The sequence below is a fragment of the Arachis hypogaea genome, chromosome 17, assembly GCF_003086295.3.
Source record: "Arachis hypogaea cultivar Tifrunner chromosome 17, arahy.Tifrunner.gnm2.J5K5, whole genome shotgun sequence".
NCBI lineage: Eukaryota > Viridiplantae > Streptophyta > Magnoliopsida > Fabales > Fabaceae > Arachis > Arachis hypogaea.
In genome coordinates, this window is record NC_092052.1 from 34,841,315 (window position 1) to 34,855,207 (window position 13,893).

General features: G+C 32.2%; 1 protein-coding gene across 1 annotated transcript; it reads left to right on the forward strand.

Annotated features, from left to right (window-relative positions):
• The first annotated feature begins 1,119 nt into the window (after positions 1 to 1,119).
• LOC112767063 (sucrose transport protein SUC4) lies at positions 1,120 to 10,206 on the forward strand. The gene is made up of 6 exons (XM_025812946.3): positions 1,120 to 3,900; positions 6,538 to 7,277; positions 7,541 to 7,604; positions 7,685 to 7,728; positions 9,211 to 9,370; positions 9,714 to 10,206. Exons 1-5 carry the CDS (start codon positions 3,369 to 3,371, stop codon positions 9,367 to 9,369), a joined length of 1,539 nt encoding a protein of 512 aa, XP_025668731.1. The 5' UTR covers positions 1,120 to 3,368; the 3' UTR covers position 9,370; positions 9,714 to 10,206.
• The last annotated feature ends 3,687 nt before the right edge of the window (positions 10,207 to 13,893 follow it).

Here is a 13,893-nt window from a genome sequence, read left to right on the forward strand (position 1 = left end):
TGAATTTTACATAATTAAAGTGTAATCACGATTACGCGTACCAAGTTGCTCACGTTGCCAGGGATTATTCGAGCCTGGATATCACAATTTCGTGCACCAGCGGTGCAGAGGAAGAGCCCAATGATGACAACTCCTTTTAGAGATGTCACTACTGGGTTTATGATTGAAACTTGTTTTGAAAATTTTAGAGAATTTTCTTCTTAGAAATGTAATATTTATGGTGTTTAGAACTAAATTGAAGGTGTTAAAATTAAATTTGTATTTTAAATTAAAAAAGCTATTAAATCTTTTTAAATGTATTTATTTTAATTTTTTTAAATTAATATAATAAAACAACAACAAACAACAACAACAACAAAACCTTGTCTCACTAGGTGTGGTCGACTACATGAATCAAATGACGCCATTGAGTTCTATCATGTATTATGTCTATAGAGAGACCGTTTATATGTAGATCTCATTTGACCACCTCATGGATAGTCTTCTTAGGTCTTTCTCTACCTTTTACTCATTGTCCATCTTCCATCTTATCCATCCTTCTTACTAGATGTTTTGTCGGTCATTTTCTCACATGTCCGAACCACTTGAGACGTGATTTTACCATCTTTTCTACAATACAGACTACTACAACCCTCTCTTTTATATCTTCATTCCTTATTTTATCTAATCGCGTATTACTATTCATCTATCTCAATATCTTCATCTCTGTCACATTTAATTTATGTTCGTACTTTTTTTAACTGTACAACACTCTTTACCATAAAACATAATCAATCTAATAGCAGTACAATAAAATTAATATAATAAAAATTTGATTAAAAATATTTTAAAAGATACTTAATTAAACCGTTAAAAAATATCGGGTAATAAAATTTTTCAAGTTTTAGTCCAAAGTCCAAACATGAATCACGAGGCAATCATTTGTCAAACATCGTGGAGAGACGACATACGGTTTCAACAGAACATACACGAACCCGATACGAGATCATAGTACAAGGAATACTAAGTCGAAAGCATCACTGACCAAAATCTAGTAGACAAATGAATAATTACCAAATCACACCGAAAAGAAAAATAAATACAATAATAAAAGAAATCTAGAATCACAGATCAGAAAAAGAAAACGAAAATTATTATTTAACCCAACAAAGGAATTTATTGAGCACTATACCACGCAAAATACACATCACTTTACGTAATACCCTTGAAAGCAAAAAAGACGGTGCAGCTCAAAAGAAAAACCTGCCAATGAGTAATGAGTGAACCAAAAAATCAATTTTTTATTTTTTATTATACTTTATATTCCACTATATTATTTGTACATACAAAAATTATATAAAAATAATTACTAATTCAGTAAATATATATTAAAAATAAATTAAATAATATATAATAAATAATATTATATGATCAATAAATATTATTATTTTTTATTAATATTTAACTATCAATAATTTACGCTTATATTTATAAAAATTTTATACACATAAAACATACAATTTACACTTATATTTATTAAAATTTTACTTACATAAATTAATATAATTTATACTTATATTTTTTAGAATTTATACATATAAATTAATAAAATTTATTTATTAAAAATAATTTAATATTTGTATTGGTCAAATAATGGCTAAAATTATTAAAATTATTAGTCTTCAGAATTTTTTATATAAATTATTTATAAATATATAATAATTAATTTAAAATTTTTATTAGCCTTCCAAGGTTACATACTTAGTTTCTTACATAGCCGACCCAGCCACCCATGTCAACTGAACCAAGAACAAGAAGCCTACCCGTTTTCTTTTTTTCTTCCCTTTTATCACAAACCTTATCTGACACACTACCTATTTCGCTGTCCTCATTTAGCTTATAATAAAATACATCTAACCAAACACGTTCACATCTAATTCTTCTTGTCGTTTTATTCATAATCCTTGGCCAATTTCAATTCCAACTTGTCCTCCACTTCACCCGTCCCCACAACTACCTTCAGACATCATTATTCCAGATATATTAATGTCTGTTAATACTTAATATCTATGTGACTGACATAGTGACATAACATCTTTTATTTAATTTTAAAATCTATTATATATAAAAAGTTATTTATTAAATTTGATAAAAATTTAATTTTAATATATTAATAATTTAAATATTAATTATTTTTGATAATGTAAAAATATTTTATGTTGTTAACATATAAAAATTAAATTCTTTAAGTAAACAAAAAGAAAGAGCAGTAAATAAATAGGTTGAAGACGACTAAATTTATTTAAATCCTTCTATTTTAAGGATAACTAAGAAATGTATATAGAGTACTTATCAAAGATTATACGAAATACAAATTTTAAAAGTTATTTTCATAAATAATTAAAATTTTAAAGTTTTTAGTAAAAAGTTTTTGTTTTAAATTCTTTAAATAGTATTTTTCGTGTTTTTCTCTATAAATAAAATTTTTCATATTTTAATAAACTGATTATTGTTCAATTTATCTAAATTTTTCAAAAAATAATGTCATTGTAATAACAAAAAGTAAAAAAAAAATATTTTCTCATAATAAAAAGCATAAATTTAAGTGATTTTTTTCATATTTGTTTAGGGGCTATTTAATTTAGTGTATCAATAAATTTATTGATTTATTCTTTTATTTATTAAATATATATAGAAATAAGAAAAATAAAATTTAATTAAGATGATAAACTATGTACAACTTAATAATTAGAAAATTTTTTCTGGATTATATATACTATAAATATTTTTAAAAAATAATTATACACCAACCTTTCTCTTATTCTGATATGGATATACGGAAAATCTGATATAATTCAATTTAGTTTTCAGTTTATTAAAATGTTCCGTTTAAAAATATCTATTCCTCTGTATCAATCCAGAATCCAGAACACTTAAACAAAGAAGGAAATTACCAATTAGCGTTAGAATGAAAAACTGAAAATAAATGTGTAAGCCACGTTTTAAGTCATGTCTAATCATCTAGTCCAGTATAGCTGTATGGAATTACCAAAGACGAAGAAATCACACTACTCACGTTGCCATAGACACGAGGGCAGTTTCGTAAATAAATCCGGAACCTGGTCAATTCACTTTCCTACTCAACGGAATCACACTCTCCTCACCACCACCACCTTTGCATCTTCTCCCAAACCGCCAGAGAAACAGCCACAGAGCCACACACACTTTCTCTGCCTCGCGATTCTCGCTTCCCCCGCCTATTTAGTTTTCAGTTTTTCGAGACAAAAACGGTTTCAGACACAACAGACTGTAACAAACTAGAGGGAGAGAATCTAGAGAGAGAAGGGAGCACCGGGAATCGTGCTTACTGCTTACATTACATCACAGTGATGCCGAATCCCGAGGCTCACCGTCACAACCAAAACCGCTCCAGCAAGTCACGCCCCTCCACGTCATCGGAAAGGCCCGTGGCGCCGCGCCCGCCGGCTCGGCCGAGAGTCCGGCTCCGGCAGCTGCTGCGTGTAGCTTCTGTGGCCAGCGGAATCCAGTTCGGATGGGCGCTTCAGCTCTCTCTCCTCACTCCCTATGTTCAGCAGCTCGGGATCCCTCACCAGTGGGCCAGCATCATCTGGCTCTGCGGTCCCGTCTCCGGCCTCTTCGTTCAGCCACTCGTCGGACACCTCAGCGACCGCTGCACCAGCCGCTTTGGTCGCCGGCGTCCTTTCATCCTCGCCGGTGCCGCCGCGATCATCGTTGCTGTCATCATAATTGGATACGCTGCTGACATCGGCTGGCTCCTCGGCGACACCGATACTTTCCGGCCGGCGGCGATAACCGTCTTCGTGATCGGGTTCTGGATCCTCGACGTAGCGAATAACGTGACTCAGGGTCCTTGTAGAGCTCTCCTGGCTGATCTCACTAGTAAGAATCTCCCAGTCCCTAATTTGAACATTTTACTCTTCTTCTTTGATGAAGTCCAAATTCGAATTGCGCAATCAAGAAATCTTGCTATTTTTATTTTTAATTTGTGCTGTTGACTTGGTGCAATCTGGATTCATCTGACTGCAATATCATCATTTTCATCTATTTAATGTGTGTTAGATTTGACCTGTTTACTGAATTTTTGACTTAGTCAGCATGATTTTGGTGCTCAATTTTGGATTAGGAATGTGTTTGTGTGGTCGGTACAGCTTAGCAAACTCGAAAAGTTTTTGTCATGACAAGTAGAAACAGAATACAATCAATGATTGATATAGCATGCCACGTGAAGGTTACCATTTAAGTCTGGGACCAAGTTAATAATACTGTTGGTCAAAATTGGAACAAAGAAGTTAGCATTAAAGTTTTCTCGGACATAACACTGCATTCTAACTGAGAGGTTGCTATCGCTTTCACTATCTGTGCTTTTGTTCAGTCATGTATGCAGTAAGCTGGTGTTTGTTGTTTGCAGTTGAATGCTTGATTTACAACTGCTGGTTGTGGAATGGGTATGCTTCTTTTTTTCTTTCATTTTTTGAATAAAATAAGAATTGTATTAGAGAAAAATAACACCAAGAAAAGGAGGATAAATGATCCCCCACACAAGAGCCAAAAAAACACAAGAATAGCTTTCTATATAGATTGTAGCTTTCCAATCTCTCAACATGTCTGGCAAGCGGCAAGGAAAGACATTTAAAATGTTCATGAGCTTTAGAACAAATAGAGGGCCCAAATACATACACCAAATAGGGTTATGCCATTATTAACCATAGTAGCATCCTTGCATTTGCTATGTATGTTTTCTTGGATGGAGAAACTAATTTCTATCAAAGCTAAAGTTAATCATTTGATATATAGATATATGAATGGAATAGGAATTTTAGAGATTTTATATGGCTAGTGTGCATGCATATGAACTAAGAACTGGAGTAAGAAACCTGTTATGTGTTCATGTCGTTACAAGCTCTTATCTTGTTGCCTCTTCCAATATAGCTGAGAGTTTGCAGCCAGGATTAGTCCATGTGTCTTATGATAGCCATGAAGTTATTCAAGCCAACTCGCAAAATGAATGCAAAATTGAAGGATGTTACTTTAAGCGGGAAGCAAGTACATGCTTAATAATTATATGGCAATGGCTCCGGTACCTTCCTGAAACTAGATAGTAAATTATCCCCTGTCATCTATTATTGCATAATAGGTCTATTATGTATATTTTTAACAGATAAAGTAATGATACCTCTAACCAATACTACCTATAGTTAAAATTTATACAAAAGTAAGCTTCTGAAACATACATTAAATGCACTTTAAGTTTGATACTCGTATAAGTGTAGAAATGATGTGATAAGTTAACAAATAAGAGTTTAATTCAGATACGATACTCCAAATTCAAATAAAATATGGAAGGAGATTCCTTTCTCTGTGTTATATGTATGTGTAATTAGACATTTATACCTATCATGCAATAATACATGGTAGAGAGAAATTTACCCTCCAGTTTCTAGAGGATTATATTATCGAATCATGTAGCAAACATGAGTTCCCCTCGTTGCTCGTATGTTTGTATTATAATCAGAAATAAAATGTTAAGTGTGGCTACTTCTATTATTTGAAATGGGAGATGAGGGAGTGGTTTGAACCTCCCTAGTGTCCAAGGACACCAAATATCAGAAATCTATACTTTCTTGGGGTGGGGTTCTGGGTACTTCCAACTGCTAAATGTTAAAAGAAGGAAATTGCTCATGTTAAAAGGTCTGAGATCTATGTGTAAACAGTCTGTCTCACTGTAGACATGATACATGATATAGAGCAATGGCGTCGTTTGATTTATGTAGCCGACCCCACCTAGTGAGAATCATGGAGGCTGTTGTGTTGTTCACAATTCATTTTTTCCCTGCACTTTCGCACCTCCATTCTAATGATTTTACCCCCCTCTTCTGCACTTATCCTTGACCTTTTCACCCGAAAGTCCAAAACAGAGTATGTTCCACGAATTCTAAAAGAAGAATCTAGCATTAGATATTGGAGTAGTGGAGGAAAACATATTGCTTGTACTTGTTATAGGTCTGAAAATTGTCTAATGTCGGCTAGTTTGTAGGGTGGTATCACACAAATCTGGATATAAACCCATTCAAAAAGTAAGGGAGAAAACCAGATTAGTGGAAAATAAATTAGTTGTATGTTTTTCCTTGAAGGTACTCTGGCTAGATGATCATCTTAATATTCAAACATGAATTCGGTTCTCTAAGAAATTAAAAGGCGTGATAATTATCTTCTTTCTTTATCATCATATATTAGCTAAAATGCTTAGTATAGGTGCCTCATTGTCTGAATAAATTTTAACTTGCTTTGTATGCCTTAATTTGATCACTTGTATAGAGTGTAGACCGTTAAATGGTTATATGTAAGAGAAAGGAAGAGAAAACCGCCATTAAAATGGCACCACTACTATGGAAAGCACATTATGATTTAATAGTGATGTTTTTTGTTGATTATGATCAATTTGGATTTTGGATAGCAAAAAAGTCACTGATGTCATTATTCATGTTTCCTTTGTATTTTTCTTCTTTGGAATGTCAGCCAATGATCCTCGAAGAACGCGCGTTGCAAATGCTTATTTTTCTCTTTTTATGGCTGTTGGTAACATTCTTGGCTATGCAACTGGATCGTACAGTGGTTGGTACAAGATTTTTGCTTTCACACTTTCACCTGCATGCACTATTAGTTGTGCAAATCTCAAGTCCGCTTTCTTTCTTGATATTATTTTCATTGCGATCACCACATATCTCAGCCTCATGGCAGCTAAAGAAGTGCCTATAAGTTCAAGTGCGGCAGCCCATGCTGAGGGAGGAGCAGCGGGTTCAGGTAGTACAGAAGAGGCTTTCATGTGGGAGCTATTTGGGACATTCAAATATTTTACGACTCCTGTATGGATTATCCTGTCTGTTACTGCTCTAACATGGATCGGATGGTTCCCTTTTATTCTATTTGACACTGATTGGATGGGTCGAGAGATTTATGGTGGTGATCCAAATGGAGGCCCTAATTATGATGCTGGGGTCAGAATGGGAGCACTTGGATTAATGCTTAATTCAGTTGTTCTTGGAATAACATCATTACTCATGGAGAGGTTATGCAGGAAACGCGGTGCTGGGTTTGTTTGGGGTGTCTCAAATATTATAATGGCCATCTGCTTTCTTGCAATGCTTGTAGTAACATATGTTGCAAGCAACGCTAGCTATTTAGGCAAAGATGCACCACCAACTGGCATCGTGATAGCTGCAGTGATACTCTTCACCATTCTTGGGTTTCCATTATCAGTAAGTTACTCTAATTTACTACTGAAATTGTCCTCTTCCTTTAGTGTGGACATTGAAGGTAGCCGCTGTGTCCTATGTCCACTGAAATAAATGCTCAAATTTGTTGTCCGTGCGTTCTTTGAATCTTTTTGAAATCTTAGTGGCTCTCATACATCAGTTGCATATCGTATTGAGTGACTAGCTCTTGGAAGCATAATCATCTTAGCTGAAACTGGCCTTTTTTTTTTATTACGTTAACTGACTCATCAGATTATTTATTGCAGATCACTTACAGTGTTCCATATGCCTTAGTTTCCACACATATTGAGTCATTGGGACTTGGCCAAGGTGGAATTCTATTCATGGCTTTGTTTATTTTTGCTCGGAGATGTGACTGTAGTTGCTTAATGAGTTGTGGGTGTTTACAGGGTTATCAATGGGTGTCCTAAATCTGGCAATAGTGATCCCACAGGTATTTCTTCTTTTCTATAACTTTGGTTGCAATTCTTTTGATACCACTAGTGGCAAAAGGTGGAAGATGTGATAATTTGTGATCTCTTATTGTGCATTTGGCTTGATTTAAAAAAAATAGGTTTTCCCTAAGGAAGTTTGCTGGATAATATTGTCAATATTTATCATATTCTGGAAAATGTTGCTATTTAGTTTGGCATATCTTCTTCTAGTGCAGCAAGATTGGAAAACAAGATTTTGTTTTTTCACTATTTCTTTTACAAAATACTGAAAATGAGAAACATAAATAAAAATAATCAACATTTTTGTAATTATTAAACTGAAAAACAGGACATGAAAACAGAAATAAAATAAACCCCAAGATTGACCAGAATCACCAGACAACCACTAGAAACTGTTAATTGCAATTTACAATTTACAATTGACCTTTGTCTTTGCATGCACTTCTGCATAGTGTCTTTGGGCTTTTAGATCTTATTAACTTTATGCTGTTTGCATTATTTAACATATAGTATTTTATCAAAAAGATATTGAATATATAGTAAATACACACACTCTGGGTGATCGATTTTGTTTCCACTTAAGCTTAGATCTAGGTTGATAGACCATGAACGGCACATACACTTTGAACGTGAAAATGCTTCAGATTACTGAATTACATTTAACTAATTCATTCAAGTTCACAGTCAATGACTATCAAAGTCTGATGATAGCAATTAGTCGAGACAAAGTACAGAGTTGGGATTTCAGCATGTGTAATTGTGTGATTTAGAAACTGTCATACTGAGTTGATGATGAAGTGCACTTCTGTCATACTTATGAGATCACTTGCATACAAGATCCTTCTTCTGCTGGAAACTGTTAAAATTGTGTTTGGGAAATCATTGAAATATGAAACAGATTGACTTTAGATAATTTGATTTCATTGAAAATGAATTTGATTGAATAAATCATCTCCATGCCTGGAATCCAGTACAAAAGAGTTTAAATTTGTTTTGGATAATGAGTTCCAACCTGTGGAACACCTTAAAACAACCATGCTACATGTAGATAAAAAATCAACCACGAAAAGTTTTCAATTTGAATGAAGTAAACCAAATAGTCTTACCTAAACAGGGTTTCAAAATCAGAAATCAATTCATATATAAACTCAAACCATTTCCCAAAATTTGTTGTTTGAAACTCAAAACATACTCTTTCTAGTGCAAATGTAACGATGACCTGTCACCTGTGTCAACCAGGACCAATTTCAGGTGACTTAACAAAATATCCAACAGTGTGACCTACAGATAATGGGCTTGGGTTGGTTAGGTCGGAATATATTAGATGCCCTCCTCTTTCATTACTGGGTTCATTTTTAGCTTACATTCTATAAATAGAAGTTTTTCTTTTTTATTCTTTAATTTTCAAAAGTTGTCATAGTCGTGAACAGGATTTGTGTTTTTGGAGTTACTGATTTAATCATTTGCCATGTTATAAACAGATAGTGGTGTCATTGGGAAGTGGACCATGGGATCAGCTGTTTGGTGGAGGAAATGCCCCAGCCTTTGCCGTGGCAGCTCTTGCAGCCCTTGTCAGTGGACTCATAGCTATCCTGGCTATTCCCCGATCTGGTGGTCAAAAGCCCCGAACTCGTGTATGAGGTATCATGTTCCTTCTGCTATTGGCATTTTATATTCAATGAAGGGTGGTGGAAATGAGCAGGTAGCAAGAATTTGTAAATAGTTTATTATTCTTTTTTCCATCTATTTTTTGTGCCTTTTTTCTTGAGCCTCTCTCTTTTCAAGATTCTTCACACTCCCAATCTATTCCTAATATGAATAAATGAATGCCTGCTTGTGCTTTAATTTTGTTTGTCATTATTTAAAGCCAATGATCTGATTTTTGAATGTTATTATTTCCTGAAGAATAGATTTCTTTGGAACCCATTTTTTCCTTTTTTGTTTGGTGTGTGATCCTAACAAGTGAGTGGTCTGTTTAAAACAGTGAGAATGATTGGCTATGTAAACCATGAGGGACACATCTCAAGCTCTAGGAAAAGGTGAATACTCTTTGATGTCTTAAGGAACAGTGTGAAACAAGCAATTCATATGCCATTACTTTCCCAAACATGCTTCAATCTCAAAAATGTAATCACAAAAGTTGTTAGCAGCAAATACTGATTGACACTATGTCCAATCAGTGGAGATTTTTTGCCAGTGTAAATGAGTCCCGTCTATATAAGATTTTTCTTTTAAGGCTAAATGCCATGGGAAAGTAGTTTGGGGATTCTTCCATAGGTTCCAAAAGTTAATCTTGGGCAGCATCCTTCCTTACCACCCAAGATGAGTTGCTGTTTGGGAATTATTCCAAATTACAAATTCTTTTTTATTTTGAGGCAATGCTGATCGTGCATTAGTGCTTCAATAATGTTGTATTGAGAATCATATACAATTGTGATTTATTTGTGCTTGGATGAATGAATGTGTTTAGTGGCCAACAGTGAATATTGTGAAGTGTGCCGATCGAAACCTCGATGGCGACCAGGGGTAAAATGCTTCCTTTTTTGATATTGTATTTTATTATTTTTTTTCTTTGCAGAAAATATTGTTGAATAATAGTTGATTTTTAAAGTTCCTGTAGTATTCACATTTGCTCTTTTCTTGGTGATCTGTTGATTGATTGCTCACTCAGCACTCACAATCACAAAAAATATATAGGATTGGAAAATTTTCAAATGTTTATGAAATACTGGTGTTCTAGTGAAAGCCTAACATGACCACCATCAGTATGTTGCTGTCTTGAACTAGAAATTGATCTTCTCGTTTTTCTCTCATTACCTGATTGTCTTCAGAAAAATAAGATCCAGTTACAATTTTGGTTATTTCAATTTGTGGATCATCCTATGCAAAAGCCCATGAGCATTGTTTAAGAAGTACTGATAATAGTAATCATCTTCACTACCTAAAGTAGAATGGTGCTATCATATTTGCTCGAATTTTATTGACCACGGAATGAAATGAAGATATTGAATGAATAAAATAAAAATTGGTTAATATATAAACATTTGAGTAATGCTCATCAACAATCCGATGCTCGTTGACGGGAGTTATTCATGTAACATTTTTCTGATGCCATATGATATTTCTGTTCTATTTTATTTAATTGTTTCTATTTTAATTTTTAGGACTCCTTCGAGTAATTTATTTGTCATATTGTCCTACATATAATGTATTTTTTTAGCAGAGTATTAAAATAAAAAATAGATGTGGCTAATCAAATTAATAAAACATTAAGTGCTTTCTTCTTTTTAGAAGAATTGCTTCGGAGGCTTAATAATTATTTATTTATTTTTACTTTCCTTCTTCCAAGTGATGGAATAAGATTCTGGCTTAATGTATTTTTGATTGTCGGTTATCCATGAAAGTTTAATAACTTTTTAGCCTTCAATTGTTTCGTCAAATGGAAGCTAGGTTTTCTAAAATGAGAAAGTAAGAGTTTAATCATTTTTTTAATCAAGCTAGTGAGATTTACACGTCATAAAAATTACAAATTCAATAGTGATTTTTGCTCCATACATTTTACACATATGCACTATACCATTTTAAAGGGGGATATATATATATATATATGTTGTAAAAAGATTTAATATTTAATTTGTATCAATTTTATTCAAAACAATTGAAAACGTTATTATGTTTTTTAATATGATTTAAAATTGTCGTCGACTTGAAAACCTGTAATCATGTTTGTTATTCATGTTCGAATTATGTTTCAAAATTATTCTTGACTAAACTTCATTAATAGTCATAGTTAATGCAGAGATAAAATTAAAATGTATTTCAAACATTTCAATTAAAATTTATACAAATTAAACTGTTTAAATACTTCATTAGGGATATTGGCCAGTAGCAGGCTCTTAATAGAGTTTAAATTAGCTGAGAGATACATGGGCTCTTAATAGAGTTTAAATTAGCTGAGAGATACATGGGCGTGGACAACCCAAAATTACTTCTTTAGGGATAAAAGAAAATATATATTTTACGTAGTTTAGAAGCATCGGCCTTTGTAAATATTAAATAAAGAAAAATTTAGGGACAGCAATTTTGTTAAATTTTGACCAGCATGTAACCAACAAAAAAAAAGTGAGCTATTAGATGAAGTGTGTGTTTGGATTACAGTTTACAAACTGGAGTTTGAATAAAATTGATTTTGCAAATTTGATTTTGATGAAAAGTAAGTTTGTGTTAAAGTGATTTATGTTTGGTAATCTTTGCATCAAAATGAATTATAGTAAAATAAATGTTGTTTGGATTCTACTACTCAAAATCACTTTTAGATAAAAAATTACTAAAATAGACACCAACTTAAATAATTTTTGTATATTATCTTATCATTTTAATTTAGATAATTGAATAGATCTTATTAATTAATTCTATAATAAAATTAATATTTATACACTAAAATAAAAATAATATATAAAAATTGGCAAAATATATTTTTAATTAAAACTAACAAAATATAAATTTTAGAGAGTACTAAGAATAATAAAAAAAATTAAATATTTATCTTGGTAGTAATTGAAATAAATAAAAAAAAATTGTATGATATTTTTTATATAGTATATTTTTAGTACTCTTAGTACTCTTTTTTAGTATGCTATAATTTATTATTATTATTATTATTATTATTATTATTATTATTATTATTATTATTATTATTATTATTATTATTATTATTATTATTTACAATTAATTTTTTGTTTAATTTACTTTACCTAATAGAATCAATAAATTATATTATAAAAATATAATAAAAATAATACAAAAAATTATAATTATAAAAGTGTATAATATCAAATAAATAATTAATAAAAAATAAAAATAAAAATAATAAAAAAAGAGAGTTCATGTAAACAAAAATAATAAGAATTCCATAAATAATATAATAACATGCATAAAGGATAAAGTTGGTAAAAAGTAAATAAAGATAGAATATTGATGGCTAGAAGCCCGTTTGTAAAACGCATAAGCTTAAAATTGTAGCTTCTTGAAAACCATGGTTTTGAAAGCAAAATCACTTCTGCGTTCATGAATCAAAAATTTGCCAAACCAAAAATTGAAGCTTTCAAGAAGGCTAAACGTACTTCTTCTCTTGTAAGCGTTCATCAATCTCACACTATTAAAACCATTTTGATAGCTATTTGATAGCTACAAATCGCAAAAATTGTTAGCCCCTAGCATTCTTCATTAAATAATGCTATAAGTCCATAGCACATTTTCACAGACAGACAGACGAGCATGCTATACGTAGGTTAGTGGTTATGCTATAGCATGGACATATCCTAATCATCTACTTTCACAAGTATGTTCCGTTACCTTCACTATTTACTATCAAATTTTGTTTTCTTAATTTTAAATATGATAAAAAGAGAGAGAAAAGTGTTGGACATACTAGCTACCAAAACAATTTCTTTCTTCAATATTTGAAAGACTGAAATGATGTGAAGGAAGCATGTGGTCCATGAAGCTAGCTATTTAACATGTAGCATCTTCCGTAGATTCATATGGTAGAATTCAATAATGTTGTATATTTTTGTCGTGGAGACGAAGGAAGAAGATTGGTGTGTGGTTTGATAGAAGAATTGTTAGAGTGACACGAGTTACTCTACCATTTTATGAAAGTGGTAAAAACCCTTTGGTTACAATGGTGTACAAGATTGGAATCTTTTGAGCTTCTGGCGAGAAGCTTAATTAAATTAGTCTTTACTAGTTCCAAAATTAAGCTATAATTTGTCCTGTCGCTCCTTTTCCAGAAACTTGTTGCATTGTTATTCAATTTATTCTGTGGAAAGGGATTCTGTCTGATCTCCACTATAATCGCCAACTTGTGTTAAGAATTCTGTGTGGTGACAGTACATTTGTATGCCATAACCACGTGATCCTAAACTCTTGTCTCTTTCAATTAACAAATGCGTTGTGTTTTTTAAGACCAAAAGAGAAGGTATTTATCTATGGACATTCACTATTACACTCAACTGAATTAAGATGTTAAACTTAAAATAGAATTGTCTGGTGGGTTGGATTTAGAGCCTTCTAGTTAATGCCCATTCCCAAATGGGATGCCATATTCGAAGTGGGTTTCCACTTTCCACTTTCTAGTTCATGTATGATTAATTTATTATGTT